Source organism: Rhinoderma darwinii, chromosome 7 (genome assembly GCF_050947455.1).
Source record: "Rhinoderma darwinii isolate aRhiDar2 chromosome 7, aRhiDar2.hap1, whole genome shotgun sequence".
Taxonomy (NCBI): Eukaryota; Metazoa; Chordata; class Amphibia; order Anura; family Rhinodermatidae; genus Rhinoderma; species Rhinoderma darwinii.
The window spans coordinates 34,543,359-34,567,255 of record NC_134693.1 but is presented as its reverse complement, the minus strand read 5'-3'; the positions used below and the strand labels follow the sequence as shown (position 1 = coordinate 34,567,255).

The 23,897-nt window shown below is 37.1% G+C and overlaps 1 protein-coding gene across 1 annotated transcript in view; it reads right to left on the bottom strand.

Annotated features, from left to right (window-relative positions):
* Positions 1–74: 74 nt before the first annotated feature.
* LOC142657130 (uncharacterized) overlaps positions 75–23,897 on the bottom strand; it is a 45,721-nt gene continuing 21,898 nt past the window's right edge. Inside the window, exons 2-17 of the mRNA XM_075832183.1 lie at positions 20,186–20,241; positions 18,331–18,390; positions 17,749–17,805; positions 15,848–15,880; positions 15,152–15,211; positions 14,384–14,431; positions 13,480–13,524; positions 11,680–11,703; positions 8,857–8,880; positions 7,645–7,680; positions 6,827–6,871; positions 6,624–6,671; positions 6,067–6,135; positions 3,825–3,872; positions 1,787–1,837; positions 75–184 (exon numbers count right to left, since the gene is read on the bottom strand). Of these exons, the coding sequence (XP_075688298.1) occupies positions 1,808–1,837; positions 3,825–3,872; positions 6,067–6,135; positions 6,624–6,671; positions 6,827–6,871; positions 7,645–7,680; positions 8,857–8,880; positions 11,680–11,703; positions 13,480–13,524; positions 14,384–14,431; positions 15,152–15,211; positions 15,848–15,880; positions 17,749–17,805; positions 18,331–18,378 (615 nt within the window). The 5' untranslated portion in view covers positions 18,379–18,390; positions 20,186–20,241 and the 3' untranslated portion in view covers positions 75–184; positions 1,787–1,807. The remainder of the gene's footprint in view (positions 185–1,786; positions 1,838–3,824; positions 3,873–6,066; positions 6,136–6,623; positions 6,672–6,826; positions 6,872–7,644; positions 7,681–8,856; positions 8,881–11,679; positions 11,704–13,479; positions 13,525–14,383; positions 14,432–15,151; positions 15,212–15,847; positions 15,881–17,748; positions 17,806–18,330; positions 18,391–20,185; positions 20,242–23,897) is intronic.

The following is a 23,897-nucleotide window of genomic DNA, read 5'->3' as shown; positions in this document are numbered from 1 at the left end:
TATTTCTACGTTTTCAAAAATAATACTCATGTGACATTGGTTTGCAGAAAATTTATTTGATAATCATTCCAGTGAAGAAAGTTTAGTTGAGAATTTAATCAAGATCTAAGCTAATATGATTATAATAGTTGATTTAATTTGAGATTGAAGATTTTCTTTGCATCCTGCATTCAGTCTGATGCCTCTGTAAAAAAAGAAAAATTATTATTACTCTTGAGCCTCTTGGTTGCTATAATTTTGTTACATCGTGACACGATTCAACTACATGTTTGAATACATTTGATGGCTATGGGTTGCATATGTCATGGGAAAATGTATTACTTGTTTTTGTTTTTTTATTCATTCTCTATTTGTTTTTAGAAATGATAAAATAATTAATCCAATTTATAAATCTAAACATCTTTCAGATTTTCCCTGTCAAATCACCCATTCCTTTTCTCTTTCTATATGCAGAAAACGATTATTTTTTTACATATAAGTGAATGTATTCAAAGGCTTGAGAGTGATAATCTAGTAAATTTTATACCATACTTCAACAATTCATCAATGTGTTATTCAGAGCACATATTGTCCATGTTTCAGATGCTAGGAAAATGTGGTATAGCAATAGGGACTCTAGAGGACACAATTACAACCAGAACCCTAGGCCTGCTGTATAAGAGAACAGCGGACCTTTGCTTCAGTCTGTCTGATCCCTGTTTACTATGTAGTTATACTTTACTGTTGGTCACATATAATGATGAATGCTAGAAGAGGCTATCTCACTACACCACTGACACATTTTCTGTATAGTTTATGCACATCCTCTACCACATGGGCTTTTAATGGTGCCAGGTGGTGTCTGTGCCGGGAACAGAATTTTAAACTATGTCTCTGTTTAGAGATAAGCAAGAACTGAGAGTGGGGTATGCAAACTGAAGCAAACAGGTAGCAACAGCGCTAAAGCTGGCCATACACTTTAGATACACTTTAGATATACACTTTAGATAGCTGTCGGCCGAACGTAATGGTAAGAAAATTCTAATGTCTGAAATTGCAGAAGCTGTGATTGGTGAGAGCTTGGATGCTGAGACCCCCACGCCTAAATTTTTTCTGAACACCCCGCACCATGGCTTCTTTCAACTTTCCTATTCTCACCCTTAAAAAAACATGTGTATTAGCCATAGACAGTATATTGCCTGTTTTCAACTCTTTAAAGGAGTTGTCTCAGTTGTGGTTCATAGAGGGGGTCCCGAGAATGGCTTCTCAGTCTTTTTCCACATTCCTGGGCCTCATCATTGGTTAAAGTACATTGCAAAATACAAAAATTATCTCAATTTCTAGCTCATTTGTCTCCTGTACCCAGTATACAATCAGGAGTCAGTTATTTTACTGCACCAGAGAGAGGACTGTGCAGTGTATAATTACATCTGTCAAAACTCAGTCCACAGCTGGGTCCCACCAAGAATTGGGGGGCACCTCACAGTTTGAATAGCACTGATATATAGTGTACTAAATACTTTTCTATTATTCTCTATTCTATCTATGAGGAGAGATTGCAAATTACTCTGAGAGAATGTAGGACTGTGCATTAGAAGAATGTTCACTTGGAAGTCATAATCAAGAACATACATATATACTTATACATATATACATATACATAATCAAGAACATACATATATACTTATACATATATACATATATACTTATTAATATATATATATGTATATATATATATATATATATATATATATATATATATATATATATATATAATATATGAACATAATTTAAATTTAATACATACATTTCTTTGTAGTCCTCTTTGTCAGCCAAGAACTTTGTTAACCACTTTATCCTAGTTGGCAAAAAAATAAAAATGTAATTTCATTAAGATTTAAGAGTGAGGAAAATAAACAAGCATAACTATATGTAACACTTTTTCCATAATGTATTTCACAGTAACAATGGCAACTATTTGATCCATATGATTTTATATTCCTATATATTCATTAATATACATGTACAGTAGTCCTGTAGCACAAGCTCATGAGCTGAACCCACGCCACCAGCAGCCGATGTCCGCTGTAACATACAATTGACACTGTGCTGCAACGACTGCGTTCAGAGCTAGCTCCTGAAGGCCAAATAGGCTGCATCTTTAATGGGTTAAACCTCTGACCAGCCCATACCCATGCCAGTTTCCACACTGACCCTTACAAAAAAGAAATTCTATGGGTTGCACTGCAAGTGCCATTTCTTCAATATGTTTAACAAAAAATAGGGAGGTCAGCTGTTTTCTGCTGCACCTATTGCTTGGGAATGAGAATGAAAGTAGTTTTGGATGAAACGAGTCTGAAAGAATAACCACTGTGCAATGGGAAAAAATATTGAAAAAATAAATATAGAAATGGTTTACATAGTTACAGAGAAATATCATTTACTTTCTTATATTAAAAGTTGTTCATGACAACTGTCATTTTATCTATATCTAGATATTGTTAATATCCAATATCTTATAAATCATGCTGTAAACCAGAAATTGTAATAACAATAATAATGAAAAATATTCATCATCATCATCATCATTATCATAATATCAGTGACAATTGCTTACTGTTACTCACATGAATGTAATTATATCTGTCAAAGTATATGCATACGTTTATAAGGGAGCACGTATGTTCTTAACAAGGAAATTTGTTAATTAACATTATTTTACAGTAAATGTTTCTCACACACGTATTAACAGCAGCATCAAACATACCATTCATGCAGACTGTGTTTTTTTTTAAAGTTTTGTCATTTCTAATGTAATGATGATATTTTTTATGTAAGGGCCTGTTCATATCAGCGTTTAGTTTCCATTTACTTGTTCCGTTCAACCTTTCCATCGGAGGAACTGATGAATGGAGATCCGAACAGAAACAATTTTTTCCATTTACATTACCATAGTTTCCATTTGGCTTTCCATCCATCAGTTCATGCGACGGAAAGGTTAAACAGAACCAATGAACGGAAACCAAACGCTGATGTGAACAGGCCCTTAGGAGCACCAACTTGCAAATTGATCCATGAAAGCATTTGTCCTGATACTACCACCTTTACTATATCAGTTATAGCAGGTTACATTTATGATTGCCATACTTCTATAAAATTGTGAGTAGCCAGAGCTTTAAGAAAAAGCAGCAGATATAATACAGTACAGCTTCCACTACCTACGTCTAGAACTGCATATCATGACTGGAGTGTTCTAGATTGGACAAGTCTATTTCAGATATTGTATAGAAGGAAGTCCAAGGAGGACCCCTCTTATATTAGCTCAACATGCCCTGTTAGGATATATATTTCCTATATAAGAGGTTGTCTACAGAACAAAACCCTTTGGCGTCAATGCACACGATGCGTATTACGTGCGGCAAAACCGCAACGTAATACAGTACCCGCATAGTCAATGAGATTCCAGGAAATCCCATGTACACACTACAGTATTTTTCCGCAGCATGTCCATTTATCTTGCGTTTCTGCTTGCGAATTATATCTGCCTAGTGCTGTGGAAAATCGCACCAAAACCTGCAGCATGAAAACACACCAAAAAACACATCAAAAGGTAAAAACCGCACCGAAAAACGCATTGAAAAAATGCACAATTAGGTGCGGTTTTTACCTGCCAATTTCCTTCGTGTTGCTGCGGTTTTGGTGCATATTTTCCACAGAAAAATACGCAACGTGTGCATATAGCCTTGTAATTAAATTGTAAATGTAAAATAATAAATAATATAAAATATGAAATAAGTTTTAATGTAAATAACACAAGAAGCTTATGTGGGAACTCTTCATCTTACCACTGCACAGACGACAGTCTTCAAAGTTTTATTAACATTTATATTATTCTGCAAGAAATAAAAGATAACATATTATTTTTTAATCCTAACAAACAATAGATATAGCAAATATTTAACTAAAGTAATTTTTAAATGTTATTATAGAAATCTGTAATTTGTGAAATCTGAATTTTATACATTTGTATTCCCAACATCAAATCTGTAATCACTCAAAGACAGCAGCCAAAATATATGGTTGTTTTCAATCTTTGAACAAGTTGCACTGACCTAAGGCAATTACAAAAAAATAAAGGTAAATTAAATGTCCAGGTTATTTTTAATTATTAGAATCTCATCACATTCCTGATTGCGGAAGGTCCTGGTACATTTGACAGGTCCCTTTTGATCAGGTATTTCTTTAAAGCGTACTTGTTGTTTTAGCTGACAGAATAAGCTGTCATGTGTGTGTGTACATGAGGAATAATACTATTTCTGACCATTATATGACTTGGCAATTTTTACATTTCCCCCTCTTCAGGCTCTATCTCTAATTCTGAGTTTTCCCTGAGCTAAGGGGCAGTGTAACTGCTATCATGTGTTCTATGCACTGACAAAAATCGCTCTCCTTATTCTCTGTATCAAACATATAGAAGCAATTGCAGCATGGCTGAAATTATACCGCAGTAATAAGCAGTGTAGCTGAGAATCCAGCACTGGGGTGAGACAGAAAATCTACTATAGATAATGCATCAAGTCATTTTTCTTATTGTAGTCATTTACAGTGATCCAAGGTTTCAATCCCTAGATAATTGATAGTTTGCACCGAAGCGCTTATGGTATACCTCCAAAGCATCCCAGATCCAGTGGGAGAGTCCCAGATTCAGGGCTGTGTCCCGCTGTCCCGGGCAGCCGGTGGTATGTCCCAGTGTCAACTACATCTGCTTCCTCATGACGCAGATACAGTTGAACCCAATGGTGGGGAAGAGAGCTATCAGTTCACTGCTCCACCATTTATTACGTAAAGCCAGCTGTGAGTGGCTTGGTGCAGACAAGCGTAATTCAGTGATGTCATTACGCCTGTCTATGGTGGGCCACACAGAGAACAGCCTGGAGGGGCAGAGGGATCTCGTCCAATCATTGTGAGAACATGGCTAGGTGAGTACTTTTTTTGAAAGCATTCTGAAGGCATTAAACTGGGAATAGGGCAGCTATAGGAACATTATACTGTGCGGGGGGAAGCTATGTGAGCATTATACTGTGTGGGGGCAGCTATAGGGGCATTATACTGTGTGGAGGCCACTATGTGGGCATTGTACTGTGCGGGGGCAGCTATGGGGCATTATAGTATGTGGAGGCAGCTATGGGGCATTATACTGTGGGGGGCAGCTATGGGGCGTTATACTTTGTGAAGGCCACTATAGGGCATTATACTGTATGTGGTCATGATAATGTGTGTGTAGGCACTATGGGGACATTATACTGTGTGGGAGACAACTATGAAGGCATCATACTGTATGGAGGCACTATGGGGGCATTATACTGTGTGGAAGCCACTATGAGTCTTTTATACTGTGTGGAGGCACTATGGGGGCATTATACTGTGTGGAAGCCACTATGAGGCTTTATACTGCGTGGAGGCACTATGGGGCATTATACTGTGTGGAGGCCACTATTGGGGGATTATACTGTGTGACGGCCACTATGGGGCATTATACTGTGCGGAAGTCACTATGGGGCCTTTATATTGTGTAGGAGCACTATGGGGAATTATACTGTATGGGGGGGCCCTATGGGGCATTATACTGTGTGGAGGCCACTATGGCGGCATTATACTGTGTAATACCATGGGAGCATTATACAGTGTGGGGCACTATGGGGCATTGTACTGTGTGTGTGTGGGGGCTCTATGGGGGCATTATACTGTGCGGAGGCATTATGAGCGCATGATACTGTGTGGTCTAAACGAAGTGTGTATGGGCGGGGATTAGGCGGGGTAAGAGGCATGACTTAACAAGAAAAAAAATGTACCCATTTTTACAATACTTGAAAGTTGGCAAGTGTGCGTATAAAGATTCGTATAAGCCTTTCAGTAAATACAGTGCAAAGTTGATTTTCAGGAATCGGAAATGAAAAGTATTTCAATAGCAGACTGATAGTAATGAAAATTTGTTGAAGTTCTTCTAAAATTCAATAGAAAATTATTTTAAATGACACTGAGAGAATGGAAGATGAAATATAAATGTGGAAAGTTTATCATAATTACCAGAAGGTGATTAATGAATTTCTTCAATGCGTTGTTAATTAACTCTTGAACAGTTTTAGGCGACCCTTCCTGAAAAAATTAATTATGAAACAAGTCCCGTCATTGGTTGTCTTAGTAACATATTTACATTTAAAAAGAAAAACAATATAAATATCAAATGTGCATGATATTTGTAGCTGCTCATAAACTGGATCTCATACAGTTATCCTACCGCGTTAAAAACTATTCAACCTTCAATAGTAGACTAATACCATACAAAAATATGATTTTCGCTACCCATCCCCCCCCCCAATGAATTTTTCATTCACCTTGAAAAGAGTTTGACTAATATATCTTGAGAATACAAAGACATGCAACCACGTAATTGTAAGAATACCCAGTGAAGTAGCTATAGAGCAGTGCCATGAACTGTATATGACAGCGGTGAGAGCTCTAGCACCTAATTTGCATGGAGGTTCAGGAGCTTTAAGCTACACCTCTGAATGTATAAATTCACCAGAGACCATTCAAGAGTCAATATACTGAAAATAAAGTGATAAATTATTACAGTATCTTACCAGTGCTTTAATTTCTATTTCTTTAAAGACAGTACACATTAGATTATCCTTAAAAATAAATAAAATAAAGATTTTAGTTGTTAATTGTATGGATATCAACAGTGTAAGTAGAAACTCATTTGGCTAGCTTCATGGCAAATTAATATATAGATCATTAACACAATACTATCTAATCTATATACATATATGAACGAAAACCTTACCAAAGCTGTTGTGACAGTTTTCAAATCCAGCTTAAATTTACGAGTCTGTAACAACACAATACATCTTATAACATGAATGTGAATAATATTTTCTCTTTGAAATAGATAGTAATTCATAGCAATTAGACTTTTTTTCAACTGATCTCGGATATTTATGGTCTGTGTGATCTGCATTACATTGGCTATGATTTTACTTTTAGGGCAATCTAACCGACTAACCTACATACATAGTTACATAGTTACATAGTTAGTATGGCTGAAAAAAGACACATGTCCATCAAGTTCAACCAAGGGATGGGAAATAGGAAGGAGGGACGGGAAATGGAAAGAACCTAAATTGATCTTTTATGTTCATGTACTGAGCAACACAAAGAAACACAAGAGGTGGATTGGGAAGTGTCGTTATATACTCAATTATTTTGTAACTGTTGTGTCCTGTGTATGTCAAATATAGTGAAAAAAATAGTCATCTTTAGTGCATAACTAGAACTATTCAGACCCTTCTCCTCATTGTCCGTTCTCTTGGAAAATAAAATGTTCAGTAGGTAGACACTAGTGCTAAAACGACACTTTCCTTCCTAAAGACACTTTAGTCTTTGATTTTGAGGAGGTCTTACTTAGATCTATTGAACACTGTCTTAAGGTGGGTAACTTTCTTGTGCTGAGCATCTATAGCCATAAATAGTCTTGTAGACATGACTGTAGGCAGTTTATAAGCATAGAATAGTGATAAATATATTGTAATTTTCACTTAAATGGTCTTGCTCATAACTTCAACTACCAAACTGGGAACATAAAAAATGAATTGTGTTCCTTACCTCACATGAAAGCGTCTCTAAAGAGGACAATATATTCTGAAAAAAATAATAGAAAAATTATAGTGGAGTGAAGGTTTTGTCTTCATGGCCCATTGCTTAGTTTTGCAATTGTGCTCCTGGACTCGGTAACAATCAGAAACAGAGAAATGTTTCTTACAATAGTGTAGACTATGAAATACAGCTCATGACCAGAATCTTAATACAACATTCCAACAAATTCATCACTTTATATTTTAATTACAGAATTAGAGCTACTGTATGGTTGATTCCCTTTACACAGCCTTATGACAATATCATAAATTCTAACTGACTAGAGTCACCACTAGAGGGAGCTAGACAGGAGTTTTATAAATCCATCTTCAGTACGCTGCCCCTAGTGTTGGCTGCAGCCAGAAAATTATTTAGAACTAAAAAACAAACAAAAAACAAAATGATATGTTCACTTTAAAAAGGGAATTTCTTCATATTGAGGAACCTGTAAAGACTTTTGGTCTTTACTACTGCTCTTTTATATTAATCCCATATAAAGCTAGCATCCATTGACAGCATCTGTCAGTCACATGGTTAGTTCAGTGGAGTTCTCTATAGCTTTAGATGCAGAAATGTGAACCAAGGTGGCATAAGGTGGATCTCAATTAGCTGGTACAACCATACCAGAGTATTATTTCCACTGTTTTAATATATAGGGAAAGATAGATATGCATGGTTCTTTACAATATAATACCTATGTATACAAGATGTTGTTTGTAGTTCTGTTCCATGGTAATATTTACTGTTGTGCTGGACCAAATGTTCAAGTAGTGCAAAGTACTGTTATCCTCTGCCAAATGGTTCTTCCATTGTACCTGCATGGTAATCTGTCATTACCCATGTTTAAGTAGCAATGGTTCTATACTACATTGTAAGCCTCTATTTTTAGTAAGACAATATTTAACCCTAATTTGTATTCTGTTTCAATAGATTGATCACCATAATAATATGTTAGTATGCTTGTGGACACCTTGAAAGAACACACAAGTGTTTAATATGTTTTTCTTAGCCCCTTTATGAATAGTGGCAAAACTTAGTGATTATATTACGTCTTGAATCTTTGACCTAACCTGTCAAGTACTTAAGTTTGGAAGCATTCGAATTAGCTGACTATGCTAACATTTACTACATCAAATAGAAATGGAAACCTGTAAAGTAGACATGTTGTTTGTGAATATTTACCTTCACTTTGGGGTCAAGTATATTCTGAAAGAGCATAAAGAAAAGACGGATGAGCTGAATAGTTACCATATAAAGATGTGTTCATTGCAAATAATCCTTCATTTAAAAATAGCAATGCAAATAACAAATGAATGCACAGAAGGATGGAACAATGATGGTAGACTGGCCCAACACCAGATGAACAATGCAGGGATTGTCCTGGGTGCATGAGGCATGAGAAAACTCTGAAACATTTTGGATTTATCTTCTGTGCTTCTCTACACAGTGAAATCTCTTTGAGACAAGCAGCCAAAATTGCATTGAAAAATTGGAGGATGCCCAGTATACATAGGATATAATGGAACTGAAAATCTATGACAGAATATATGGTCTAAATAAAATGGTGGTCTTCTTAAAGAGGTGGTCTTTGGAGTGGTTACACTGAATAATATTTATCAATTTTTAGGAGCTGAACTGTTCAAATCACAAATAAATAAAATGTTCTTGACAAATATGTTCTAGACAGGACGTAATGGAAATGTACAAATTTTTTTTGCTATGTGTTCACATCAGTTTTTCAATAATCTTTTTTGGATCTGGTTCTATTGAGTTTGAATGAAAGTATACCGTTTTTGAATCCCATAAAAAAAATTAAGACAAATGCTGGTGTAAACGCAGATTTACTGTGATAGTCAAAGACTAAGTGTACTTACGCCACAGTGGCAGAATTAGGCACATGGTATAAAATATTGTCAGTTGCTAATAATTTCTCTAAGTCATATTTCAGGTAAAGCGAATAAAAGCTCAATTAAACTGTGCCCACAAGACCTACCTGACCTTCTCATCCTTTTGAGGTCAGTTGCACCTTTTTTGTTTTTATTGGTAGACCATGCCAGTAATGTCATAACTAGAATATTCTCAAAGTCTTCACTCCCCCTCCCCCTGTGTAACCTCCTCCCCTGACACTCTTGTTGCATTACCCAATCATAATGTAGCATAAGTTAGGCGCCTGTTCCAGGATCTGTAAGTTCTGTATCTTGCTTCCCCCACGCAATGTTATATTAAAGGGATAATAAATCTTTCCTCTAAAACCTTTAGTCTGAGGAAGCACGGTGAGCGTTTTTGAGTGAAGAGATCTGGTTTTACAATGCAGGCGCAGTCTATGACATGGCTGGATGTGCACCACATCACTAAAGGTGATCATTTAGGTTAGGGCTGCACAGTGATTTTGGTCATGCGTCAAAAACTGTTTTTTTACTTGCTGTTGCACCGCTATTTTAGGATGTGATTTGGTTGTGTATCGCATTTCATTTAGGTTTTGCAACATTTAAAAAGCACCCGAAAAACAATAATTGCTGACAAGTCACAAATAAGTCGCAGTTGTACGCAACTTGCATTAAAGTCTATATAGACAAGTTTGGATTTTTTACGACTGTCGCGTCATGGTCGTGTTAAGTTGCATAGTCGTAACACAGCCACATTGACAATCATTACTTGCGACGTCGCATTACAACATGTTGTTTGCAGTTCTGTTCCATGGTAATATTTACTGTTGTGCTGGACCAAATGTTCAAGTAGTGCAAAGTACTGTTATCCTCTGCCAAATGGTTCTTCCATTGTACCTGCATGGTAATCTGTCATTACCCATGTTTAAGCAGCAATGGTTCTATACTACATTGTAAGCCTCTATTTTTAGTAAGACAATATTTAACCCTAATTTGTATTCTGTCCCAATAGATTGATCACCATAATAATATGTTAGTATGCTTGTGGACACCTTGAAATAACACACAAGTGTTTAATATGTTCTTCTTAGCCCCTATATGAAGAGTGGCAAAACTTAGTGATTATATTACGTCTTGAATCTTTGACCTAACCTGTCAAGTACTTAAAGGAACAGTGTCATGGCAAATAATTTTTTTATATGTTAAAGATGTTAGTGCTGTAATAAAAACGTTTATATTCATTTGTGTGTTTGTGTTTTACTGTTTCTTATTTTTACACTTTTTCTTCCCTATGGGGGCTGCCATTTTTTGTTCCATTTCTGTGTGTGTCGATTAACGACACACACAGACATGGAGTACGGCAGCCACAGTCCCATAGGGACTGTGAACGGCTCCCGTCCCATTCACGTCCGTGTACGGCGTCTGTGTGGGAACTGCGCATGCGCCGCTCCCACACAGTCCTATTCGAAATTGGCGCCGTCCGGCGCCATTTTCCAGTGGACCGGAAGTCGCGGCCGGACTGTAATATTACTACTTCCGGTCGCGGCTTCCGGACTTGTGCACATGGAACAGCGGCAGCAAAGGGAGCGGACGGGCCCGAGGGAGCCGCGGCGGCAGGAGCAGGTAAGACATTTCAATGTATGTTAGTGTTTGTGTGTGTTTACTACTGTATGTAAACCTACTACACTGTGGGTTACCTCAAAAAATGGCGACACACAGTGTAGGAGGTTAAACCTTTCAAACCCCTCGTTTATCCCGGCACTAGCCAGGATAAAGGAGGGGGGGATGCTGAGAGCTCACTAGAGCGAGGGCTTTTAACCCAATGTTGCAATGCTGCAACATTGGGAACAGCTCCATCTAGTGACCAAAAATGGGTAGTATTATAAATTAGAAATAATTTATAATATTTCCTGGACTCGTGCAAAAAAAAATAAAAAATTTGAACAATGTTTAATCACCCACACACTAAATGTTTAATTTTTTTTAAAAAAACATGTTTTTAGGGCAACACCATGCCTTTAAGTTTGGAAGCATTCGAATTAGCTGACTATGCTAACATTTACTACATCAAATAGAAATGGAAACCTGTAAAGTAGACATGTTGTTTGTGAATATTTACCTTCACTTCGGTGTCAGGTATATTCTGAAAGAGCATAAAGAAAAGACGGATGAGCTGAATAGTTACCATATAAAGATGTGTTCATTGCAAATAATCCTTCATTTAAAAATAGCAATGCAAATAACAAATGAATGCACAGAAGGATGGAACAATGATGGTAGACTGGCCCAACACCAGATGAACAATGCAGGGATTGTCCTGGGTGCATGAGGCATGAGAAAACTCTGAAAAATTTTGGATTTATCTTCTGTGCTTCTCTACACAGTGAAATCTCTTTGAGACAAGCAGCCAAAATTGCATTGAAAAATTGGAGGATGTCCAGTATACATAGGATATAATGGAACTGAAAATCTGTGACAGAATATATGGTCTAAATAAAATGGTGGTCTTCTTAAAGAGGTGGTCTTTGCAGTGGTTACACTGAATAATATTTATCAATTTTTATGAGCTGAACTGTTCAAATCACAAATAAATAAAATGTTCTTGACAAATATGTTCTAGACAGGACGTAATGGAAATGTACAATTTTTTTTGCTATGTGCTCACATCAGTTTTTCAATAATCTGTTTTGGATCTGGTTCTATTGAGTTGAATGAAAGTATACCGTTTTTAAATCCCATAAAAAAAAATTAAGACAAATGCTGGTGTAAACACAGATTTACTGTGATAGTCAAAGACTAAGTGTACTTACGCCACAGTGGCAGAATTAGGCACATGGTATAAAATATTGTCAGTTGCTAATAATTTCTCTAAGTCATATTTCAGGTAAAGCGAATAAAAGCTCAATTAAACTGTGCCCACAAGACCTACCTGACCTTCTCATCCTTGAGGTCAGTTGCACCTTTTTTGTTTTTATTGGTAGACCATGCCAGTAATGTCATAACTTAATATTCTCAAAGTCTTCACTCCCCCTCCCCCTGTGTAACCTCCTCCCCTGACACTCTTATTGCATTACCCAATCATAATGTAGCATAAGTTAGGCGCCTGTTCCAGGATCTGTAAGTTCTGTATCTTGCTTCCCCCACGCAATGTTATATTAAAGGGATAATAAATCTTTCCTCTAAAACCTTTAGTCTGAGGAAGCACGGTGAGCGTTTTTGAGTGAAGAGATCTGGTTTTACAATGCTGGTGCAGTCTATGACATGGCTGGATGTGCACCACATCACTAAAGGTGATCATTTAAGTTAGGGCTGCACAGTGATTTCAAAAAATGTTTTTTTACTTGCTGTTGCACCGCTATTTTAGGATGTGATTTGGTTGTGTATTGCATTTCATTTAGGTTTTACAACATTTAAAAGGCACCCGAAAAATAATGATTGCTGACAAGGCACAAATGAGTCGCAGTTGTACGCAACTTGCATTAAAGTCTATACAGACAAGTTTGGATTTTTTACGACTGTCGCGTCATGGTTGTGTTAAGTTGCATAGTCGTAACACAGCCACATTCACAATCATTACTTGCGACGTCGCATTGAAACATTGCAGTCATGTCGCACGACCAAAGTCAAGGTGTTGCCTTAGAACTCAATCGTATTTCCATAGTATCATTTAAATATTAAGGCGCAGTCACACATGGCGTATTTGCCTTGTATTTTTGAACGGTAAAATACACAATGTAAGCCTATGAGCAAAATATTCCTTGACAATTTCTTGCGTTGTGGAATATTTTTCCCATAGGCTTAAAAATATGCTGCGGAAATACAAAGCACAAGGTAAACCACATGTGACTGTGCCCTTATTTTGGCTTTATGAAGGATAATTCAGTTACCACATTCAGAGTACTGAGGTATATGTTCCTACCTCGTTTAATTGTCCCAAACATTCTGATTGTGAAACAGGACTTGTCTGTAAAACACAAAGAAATGAATGTAAAGAAGTTACAATAAAGAAAGAAGTGAACATGTACAAAGGGTACGTTCACTTTAAAATGACCTTATAAACACATTTGTGATATACTGGTAATGCCCTTTGAGCTTTGTTTTGGAGAAAATGGTGAATGGAAAATATAATTTCATTAATGTGCGGCTTTGTGTCTGTGTAGATTTGACCACTCCTAAGGTCACTTTCACACGACAGTATTTAGGTCAGTATTATGGATGAGTTTTTGGAAGCCAAAACCAAGAGTGAAACATAAACAGAAAATAGTTTAATGGAAAGATTTGTACTTCTTTCCATATTTTGGATCCACTCCTGGTTTTGTCTTACAAATACTGATGCAAAATACTGCCCAAAATACGTGTAAAAGAGAGACGGAGATGAGTGGGTGGTCTAAATTGAATAGTCAGATTTTTATGCTGCAACCAATGTCAACTACAATAATTTAATACAGGAGACAAACACAGCTCGAAAGATAATGGAAGCATATTACACATTTGCATAGTTAGAGTTTTATCAAAAAATAAAGCCACCAATAATCTAATAGTAAAGTGACAGCAGGCAGCCAAATTGCTGCTTACTAGAAGATGCCATACCTATGCCTCTACTATATAGCGCTTCCTCCTCTCCATGCAATTAATGAGGCATCTATTATTAGGTGGAGCAGGAAGCGCCATCCTGCCACTAAACTAGTCAGATTCCACTGGAGACCCTCCTACTAGGGGTCAAGGAACTTATGCAAGAACGTTGAAAAGGAAATTGGAGTAAGAAAAGAGGTATGTACATAAAGCAGCACAATTTAATATAACATATTTAATAATAAACTTACCAGTGTGCATAACAGACCAATGACAGTTTCGAGCAGTCCTAATGGTTCCTAGAGATATTGAAGAGATTATTATCAAATTTTTAAAACAGCATGCTACATAAGTCAGGGCAAACATAAAAGACAGACTCTTGCTTACTAACTACAATTCCTGTTTTTCATTTGCTTTTAGAAGATCATTGATTATTTGGTGTCTCCAGGAAATGGAAGACTTTGAATAGAAAATTTGACAATACATTCTAATGTCATCAATACAAAAGCCATAATTTATTATTGATGCGGTTTTCCATTTTGGACAACCCTTTCCAATTGTCTAGTTCCCTTGTTAGAAGGAGATTGTAAGAGGTCCTGTTTTTGGAGCCCCATGTCATCACCCAGCTGATATTGTTGAGGAGAAATGGTGGTTTTCTCTGTAACACTACAGCAGGGAATAACTGTATTGCTCAGTGTTCATAGAAATCAATGGGTGTCTATTGTTTCCATTGGATGCCTGTGTCCTCCAGAGCTGAAAACTGTTCTGGACTCATATCTCAGTCCTACCCAATAGTGTAGGATCCCCTCATTCATTATACATGCCCTAATAGAGAATGTAGGGGCTGTCTGAACCAGGCGTTCGTTTCAAATAGATTACAGAAGGAAATTATTCAGGCTGTGTAAATTGTTCAAATGTTTTAATAGTCAGTAGTGAGCAATATTATTAACCCGGATACATACATGTGCATTTACAAATATTAATAAATTATCTTTATAAAATTAGGAATCAGAACTTACTAAACATAGCTTCAAAAGATCATAAAGTTCTTGTGCTGTCTCAGCAGGAGATATGTTGCCCTAAAAAAATAAAGAAAGACTTTGATTACATAAGAGGGAAATATAAGGATATATGTATTTTTTTAAGCATCACAAATATACTAAATTACATTCAGTTCAGCAGCAGGACATGCTATTTTGGTGTCCAAAGAAAAGCTAGGAAAAATCCTTCATATAATGCTATCAACTACCGTCTGTCCAAAAGTGGCGCAATATATTAGTATTGCCAATTTTCTATAATAGTACTAGAACCAACTGTTTCCATATTAAAGCTCAAGCTATCTAACTGTGTAATAGCATCAATGTAATGCAATTGTACCAGTCACAGTACCCAAGTATAGCACCTATAGTATTTATATCTTAGTACTCGCTATTAGTAAGAGTGAAGAGCCACTGCAAAAAAAGCAAATCTCGCTCTGGGGGACTTATCACATTTCCCCTACAGCAGGGTATCAAATGCATTTGCCCCTACATATGAATAAGGAGTTGTTTTGATGAGAAAACATGTTTAATGGCATTGGTCACTGGGGCAGATATTTTATTTTATATGTTCGACTAGAAAATTATTTTATAATGTTTCATTAATGATATAACAAACACATTTTAATTTTATAAAAAAATATTTTCCATCCTTTATGAAGAAATAGTAAAACTTACAACAGGTGATTTCCCTCTGCATTGTGTATTTCCCTGTAAAATAAAAAGGAAGTATATGGCATTGTTATAATTTGACTTACTCTTATTATTTAATATAATCAAAAGTTTATTCTACTTAAAAGTTAAACAACATAAACAGGTTGCACTTAAATAAAATGACAACTTTTTCTTGCCATCTATATCGTAAATTAAAAAATTTAAAAAGTCCAAAAGTGAATTTCTTATGGCTATCAATCAATTATTTTGCTCATTCTCACTGCAAATAAATAATACTCTTCTGTGTGACACATAAATACTTAAGTATTCATTAAACGTTTAACCACACACAACCTAATGACTGGACAATCTCTTGCTGTGTTCACACTGGGTTTGGGCAGTACATTTGGCGCGAACGTTTGTTTCGCCGCTCATATGCCTCATTTGCATATGTCTGCCATTGACTCCCACTGCTTGGTATACTGTATTGTTTTTTTCCAATAGCACTTCAATATAGTTGAGTCAAAGGTATACTGACATATACCGACCAAACGTGTCAAAAGGACACTATTTGGAAATACATTTGGCCATTATATACAGTGTGAAGATATATTCCCGTTATATTTTATACTTGTAACGAATGAAATGGCGTCTTGGGGAGGCCCAATATATATAATTCTGACATTTAGGTGTATAAGTACGACTTATTTACAAGAAATTACTACCACTTTTTCACTATTAGGCTGGGTTCACACGTGGCGGAATTGCTCTTGAATTCCGCTGCGGACACTCCGCAGCGTTAATCCGCAGCGGAGCCGTTTCTCCATTGACTTCCACTTCTATTTAGCAGTGTTCGTCTAGACGATGCGTAAAATTCCGCTGCGGAGCATAGGCTGCGGTGCGGAATTTGGTGTCCGCAGCATGCTAGGGCTGTTGCAGAGTTGTGGCGGACTGGTTGCAGACTCATGGCGGAATTTCTCCATTGACTTCAATGGAGATTCGAATTTCCGCAATGAAGTCCGCAGCTGTCATGCACATGCTATGTGTGGTGCGGATGCGTCTTGCTTTTTTAACTTGACATTTCTTCATTCTGGCTGGACCTATGTATTTCTAGGTCTATAGCCAGACTGAGGAAGTCAATGGGGCTCCCGTAATGACGGGAGCGTTGCTAGGAGACGTCAGTAAATAGTCACTGTCCAGGGTGCTGAAAGAGTTAAGCGATCGGCAGTAACTGTTTCTGCACCCGGGACAGTGACTACCGATCCCAATATACAGCAACCTGTAAAAAAAATAGAAGTTCATACTTACCGAGAACTCCCTGCTTCTGTCTCCAGTCCGGCCTCCCAGGATGACGTTTCAGTCTAAGTGACGGCTGCAGCCAATCACAGGCTGCAGCCAATCACAGGCCAATAACAGGCTGCAGCGGTCACATGGACTGCCGCGTCATCCAGGGAGGTCGGGCTGGATGCAGAAAGAGGGACGCGTCACCAAGACAACGGCCGGTAAGTATGAAATTCTTTTACTTTCGCTAGGGAAAGTGCTGTCCCTTCTCTCTATCCTGCACTGATAGGGAGAAGGGAAGCACTTTTACCGCAGTCCGCAGCAGCTAGTCCGCATCAATTTACTGCACATTTTGGGCAGATCCGCCGCAGAATCTGCAACGCAAATTCTGTGCGGCATTGATGCGGACAGTTGCGGAGGAAATCCGCCATGTGTGGGCATGCCCTTAAAAGTGGAGATGAGCTAGTACAGGTAAGAGTCTGTAATAGGACAGGTGAACCTTTTGCACATCAGTAGTTTTTCATATTAATGAATATGGTATCGCTTGGCGACGCACCAGTATTAGTAAATAGCATCATTTTGTATTTCTCTACTACAACTTTTAACATTCTGTAACACATAACCTAAAACGAAACATATCTTACCAAAAAGTTTGTCATTCCACTGATAAACTTCTCCTGCGTATCTCCATTATTTGTTGACTATGGTATTAAAAATAAAATAAAATTTATAGTTAGACGTGTTATTTTGATTATTATGAAGTATTTATTAAAAAGTAGTTGCTGCGAAAATGGACATTTTAATTGTCCAGTTACTCTTTATAATTATATTGTCTGATCAAAGGAAAGCTAAGACACGGGTGCACATTCTGTAAGAGACAGGTTTAAGGTAGACTTTAGCAGAAAAGCATATCGTGACAATGCCGTGTGTATCATTTCTTTTTAGATTTTTCATTTAAAACAAGGGAATGATTATTATGTCTGCTGATCTTTTATTAAGCTTCGCACGTACAATTCAGGTACAGTATATTCTGCTTCAACACTCATTCTAATCATTGAAAACAAAGTATATAAAGCCTTACAGTAGAGAGTGGCTCAAAATGAATATTACAATTTTTAAACAATTATATATTTTTTGTCTTGTAGTGATAAACGTTAAATCATTTTTGTAAGGCCTATTTTATATCAATATATTTAATAAATACAGTAGTAATTATAAATAATTACCTGTCCTTCTTCACCCATGCAGAAAAGTTCACTAAGGTCTTTCATCATGCCTGGAGTCTTCTGTTAAAAGAAAGAAAAAAAATAAAGATTAGTATAACACTTTCTGAGCTTTAATGTGTAGTAATGTGAAGTCAATACATTTAGATTTTCTATGTATATATCTATATATACACAAACACAGCGATTTTCTATGTATATATCTATATATACACAAACACAGCGATTTTCATACAATTCCTAGTTGAATGATCTAAGTACTAGCCCTGCTTTAGCAAAAGACCATGTCATGTGAAAGCAAAGTTGAAGTCTTAGCAAAGTTGCAAACTCAGAGCTATCACTTTTTTTTTCTAGGTTTCCGTAATATGTGAATATTGTTCAGTAAAGTGGCTGTAAGAATTAGTTTAGTAGAAACATTTGACAACACTGGTCCTTGTAACTACCTTTTTTTTAATCCTATATAATCTTTAAAAACAATAAACTCATCTGTTTTATTAAAGATATAACATATCACAAACCAAAATGTTGGCTGTAGGCAATTTCTTTGCAAATTATAAGGTGAAATCTTGATAACGTTCAGTTACAGATCACGGTTTTCCTGTATGTAACCTCTCCTATCATATGCCTACCGTAATATTGGAATTTGGTGTTTTCTAATTTAAAAGTGAATACGTGCAAACAGAGCTTTGATACACAACCTTACCTCACGCCTATTATCCACTATACAAGGGCTCTTCTCATTTAAATGTCATTTTATGTTCATTAAGTATCTAGGGGCTAATCAATAGGATCTTTTTACAGACAATTTTCTTCATGTTTTATGGGAATATGAATAAGATCTGGAATCCTATGTCTTTATTCAAGGTTAGGCACAATTGCATCTGTCAAAATGGCTTTCCTTCAATGGATATATTTTTTTCCCAAACTGCACTGTTCCCTTTCTACAAACTATTCTTCAGTAAAATTAACTCTCCTAAATCGTTTATTTGGAAATTTCAGACACTTCATCTAGGAATTAGAATATTCAGTTATTATAAAAATAAAGGTTAGAGCTGCCTCCTGCATGTTCAACTGTAACTTCATCAGGCATCAATCTGCACGTGTCTTTTGGTCCAGGTATGGGGCCTGCTAGAATTTCAATTCTCTCCCTCATATCCCTCATCTCTGGCGTGGTTGGTCCTGCATTGAAGATGGGTACATATTTTTTCTGTCTTGTGGACATAATCTACTTATGCTGAGATCGATGAGAATTTTTTATGGCAGAGGCGCATTAGAGATAGACCCCTCACTCCAATATTTCACAGTCCTCTCAGAGACCTTTCTTTTATTTGATTAGCAGAGCCCACGACTTTCACAATCCACAACAGGTGCTTACAGGTTCCTATCAGAACTCACTCCTCATTCAGGCAGCAACTAGCTGGTATATAACCAGCTGATCCATTATGATGAATTCCTACATCTACAAATATTTGACCCCTTTTGAAAGATGGTATGTTAGATACCTCCTCAACCGTTCCGCAGTCTGCGGTTTGCTGAGGAACAAGGGAAGCTCTATTTAATCCCCATTTCCTAAAGCAATAAGAATTACAACCCGGGAAGATCTTCTCTGCAGAAGAAGCTCAAAATGTTCCAGTTTATACACAGAATGGGAACCATAAGGAAACAGAAGAACAAAATAATAGATAATATCTAGGTGGTATGAATGTCTTTACAAGTTTCATAGAAATTTTCCTTCTTTACCTGACATATTTGAAGGTGCGAGAGGTTTTACTAAGGATCAATTCAGAAACCTAATATGGAGTTGATTTTTCCCATCTAGTTCACTATTTAGAGTTATTTGTTTTAAATGAATACATACCTCAACAGCTGCCACCACACAGTGAGCTTGTTCTGATATTTTTACATTGCAGTATCCTGAAAAACATTACATGGGAGCCAATGAGTCAAATCAAGAAAGCAAGAGAGTGTATTCTGACTTATTACAATTATTATTTTTACATTTTTGCTCAATAGTCATTATATTATGACTTTTTTCATAACCAAATATTTGTCATTTGTAGCCTTAAAACATTTCCTGCCTTACCGAAAGTTTGTTACTTTCAAATTGGTGGTTTCCTTTAGGTTAGAAATATTTTGTCTCCTTCTCTTTATTCTTCTCTCATCCTTGTACTAATGGAAATAAGACCCCTATGCCTTGATCTACTGTCAGCCATATGGTGGTCTTATGATTTTACAGTAGGCAATCTGAACAAGCAAAGCTTCAGAATACAGCAGCCTGAGCCGCTGATGAGGAAGGAACTGGAGTTATTGTTCATAGCTATGTAATAATATATAAGAGCTAGAAAGCAGTCAAGCAACCAACCAAAAATAGCAAGTAAGCTCTACCTAAAGATAGCAAATATCATAACTTTCCAGACTACATATGGATATCTGCTTTAATTGTAGAGTCACTAATTCAGCACCTTAAAGTCTTAATCTAGTGTATGATATATCATGAAATAGTCATTAGTAGACCAATCAGGCAACTTACCATTACTGAAAAGGCTGAGACCAACCAGCATAAAGATAGCGATGCTCTTCATTGTTCAGATTGGTGAGTTCAACTCAAGCTATTGATGACAACTACTTACAGCTCCTATTTTATACTGTTCATGTCTGCTGACATCACCAAAGATAAAAAACTGCAGATAATGACATTGTCAGGTGCCAAAACCACAATTTCCTTTAACATTTAAAATTAAACATAACCATTGGCACTATAAAAAAAATTACACTTGGCAACTTTCCACTTTAGAACTTGTGTTCAAGGGATTAAAATCACATTGTTTTTTAACCACTAATCTCTTTGTTTGAGAGCCATCTCAAGCAGACTATTTCCAAGAAATGAGGAAATGATGGACACTATACTGGAATTGTTAATTGTGCACCCCATAGACTGCCCAATCCACAGTAAATGAAGAAATAAACATGGCACACTAGTTCTTTTCTGCTTCGTAGTTACTGAAGAAATTTTCACAAATTTATATAAAGAGAATTTTACAAACTGAGTCTGATGAAGAATTTAAGATGAAAATTAATTTCAAAATGTTTCGGTTTTGGTCCCAATGGATCAGAAATCACATCAATATAGATAAAGGCTCTAGTAGAATTGAAGTAACTATTTACCAGAGGAGGAGCGCCTCTCCTTTAGGTGCTTGCTTACTGTAATTCTACTAGCGATTTCTGATTAAGGTCCATACTGTATGTGGAAGTTTTTTTCAAAGTAAACACTGAACTACGAAGTATGAAATGACTGGTGTGAAATCATCTATTAGGCAAGAAACTTGAGAATTATCTCTGGATAACTAACCATAATAAATTTAGATACAAATCTGTTTTAAATCCTATTACATACCTCTGCGTAAAGACTCGCCACAGGATTAACAAGAAACGAAAAATTATTTCATATATTGGCACAGAGACACCCTTTTATTTCTCAATACCCAATAAATTTAGGAGCATTAAATTTCAAATATGAATTCATCCTAATTTAAACACATTTCTACTTAAAGAGGCTCTGTCACCACATTATAAGTGCCCTATCTCCTACATAATGTGATCGGCGCTGTAATGTAGATAACAACAGTGTTTTTTTATTTAGAAAAATGATAAATTTTTGACGGAGTTATGACCTATATTAGCTTTATGCTAATGACTTTCTTAATGGACAACTAGGCATGTTTTACTTTTGACCAAGTGAGCGTTGTGGAGAGAACTGTATGACGCTGACCAATCAGTGACCAATCAGCGTCATACACTTCTCTCCATTCATTTATTCAGCACATAGTGATCCTGTGTTGTTCACTAAGTGCAGCCACATACTCACACACTAACGTTACTGAAGTGTCCTGAGATTTAATAGACATTGCGTCCAACCAGGACGGGATGTCTATTCATCACTGCCGACACTTCGCTAACGTTAGTGTGGGAGTTAATGACAGCAAGCGTGATTTACAGCGTGATCTCGCGAGATTACGCTTGCTGTGCTGTAAGTTCCACACAAACATTACTGAAGTGTCGGCAGTGATGAATAGACATCTCGTCCTGGTTGGACGCGATGTCTATTAACTCTCAAGACACTTCAGTAACGTTTGTGTGTGAGTATGTGGCTGCACATAGTGAACAACACAGGATCACTATGTGCTGTGTAAATGAATGGAGAGAAGTGTATGACGCTGATTGGTAACTGATTGTTCAGCGCCATACACTACACTCCACAACGCCCACTTGGTCAAATGTAAAACATGCCCAGTTGTCCATTAAGAAAGTCATTAGCATAAAGCTAAAATCGCTCATAACTCCGTCAATAATTGATCGTTTTTCTAAATAAAAAACACTGTTGTTATCGACATTACAATGCCCACTTGGTCAAAAAGTTGTGCATTAAGAAAGTCATAATATTATTGCTGAGGACATTAGGTTAAACCTACCTGACATCCAATGTCCACAGAATGTTTAGAGTACACTGCAGGTTGTTACAGTTTCATTCACTTACATCGTACTGTATTTGTGCAGCCTAAAGCAAACCTTCTTTTAGTAAAAGAATGCATAGGTAGCTAAGAGTAATATCTTTACAGACTGCATAGAGAATTCAGCCCTGCATATATTACAGTGTTCACTTTTCAGGCAAGGAACAAACAGATTTAATTTACTTCTAAATCGGAAATATACTGGTCAGTGCTGGCACATAGAGCTCAATGTGATCATTATGAACACAGGGGAAGGTATATGGAAGAAATGTACAACTAGTCAGTATGCCCTATGCACTTCCATTTTCTGTCAAGCTGCACTTCATGGTCCTGATGACAGCGTAGAATTCCATTATGTACTGGATTTATTACTCACCATCCTGTTCTGAGTAGTCTACACAATATACATAATAATGCATTATTTTTGTAACTTATTTTGCCAATGATACTTCTAACATAAAAAAGGGCTTTGGAAAAAGGAGAGGTTTCATAAATGGAACTGTATGGAGCATCGATATTGCTGTTTACAATTTCTCAGTCAAGAAAGGTCTGTGGACCCACTGGGCCGTACCGCCTTGGCGGTAAGGCAGAAGCCAACAGGGCACAGGTGAAAGTCTATAGTTCGTATAGGTACCTGTGGCAGCTCAGACAGCAGCAGGGCATGCTCGGCTGGGACTAGGCAGCAGGTAGACGTTAGACGAGAAGAATCAGGTCAGACGTGGATACAGCACGACACGACTTTGGCAAAGCACAGAGCTCGACCAGGATGGTATGGAATGCTAGGAACAGGAACTGGAACAGGTACAGGAACTGGAACAGGAACACACTAGGAGGCCATCACATAGACAAACTAGGGAACAACAACAACGCTCAAGCATAGAAGCAGGGGGCTGGACCCCTCTTATAGTTCAGGGTACTCCCGGGTCAAAGTTCGTCAAAAGGTCTGGTGCACGCGCTGCCCCTTTAAGAGCGGGCACGAGTCTGCGCATTCACCCTCCGGGATCTGGCTGAGGTGAGTGGACGCGAGCGCTGGCTTCTCCTGAGGAAGAGGCTGGGGCTAGT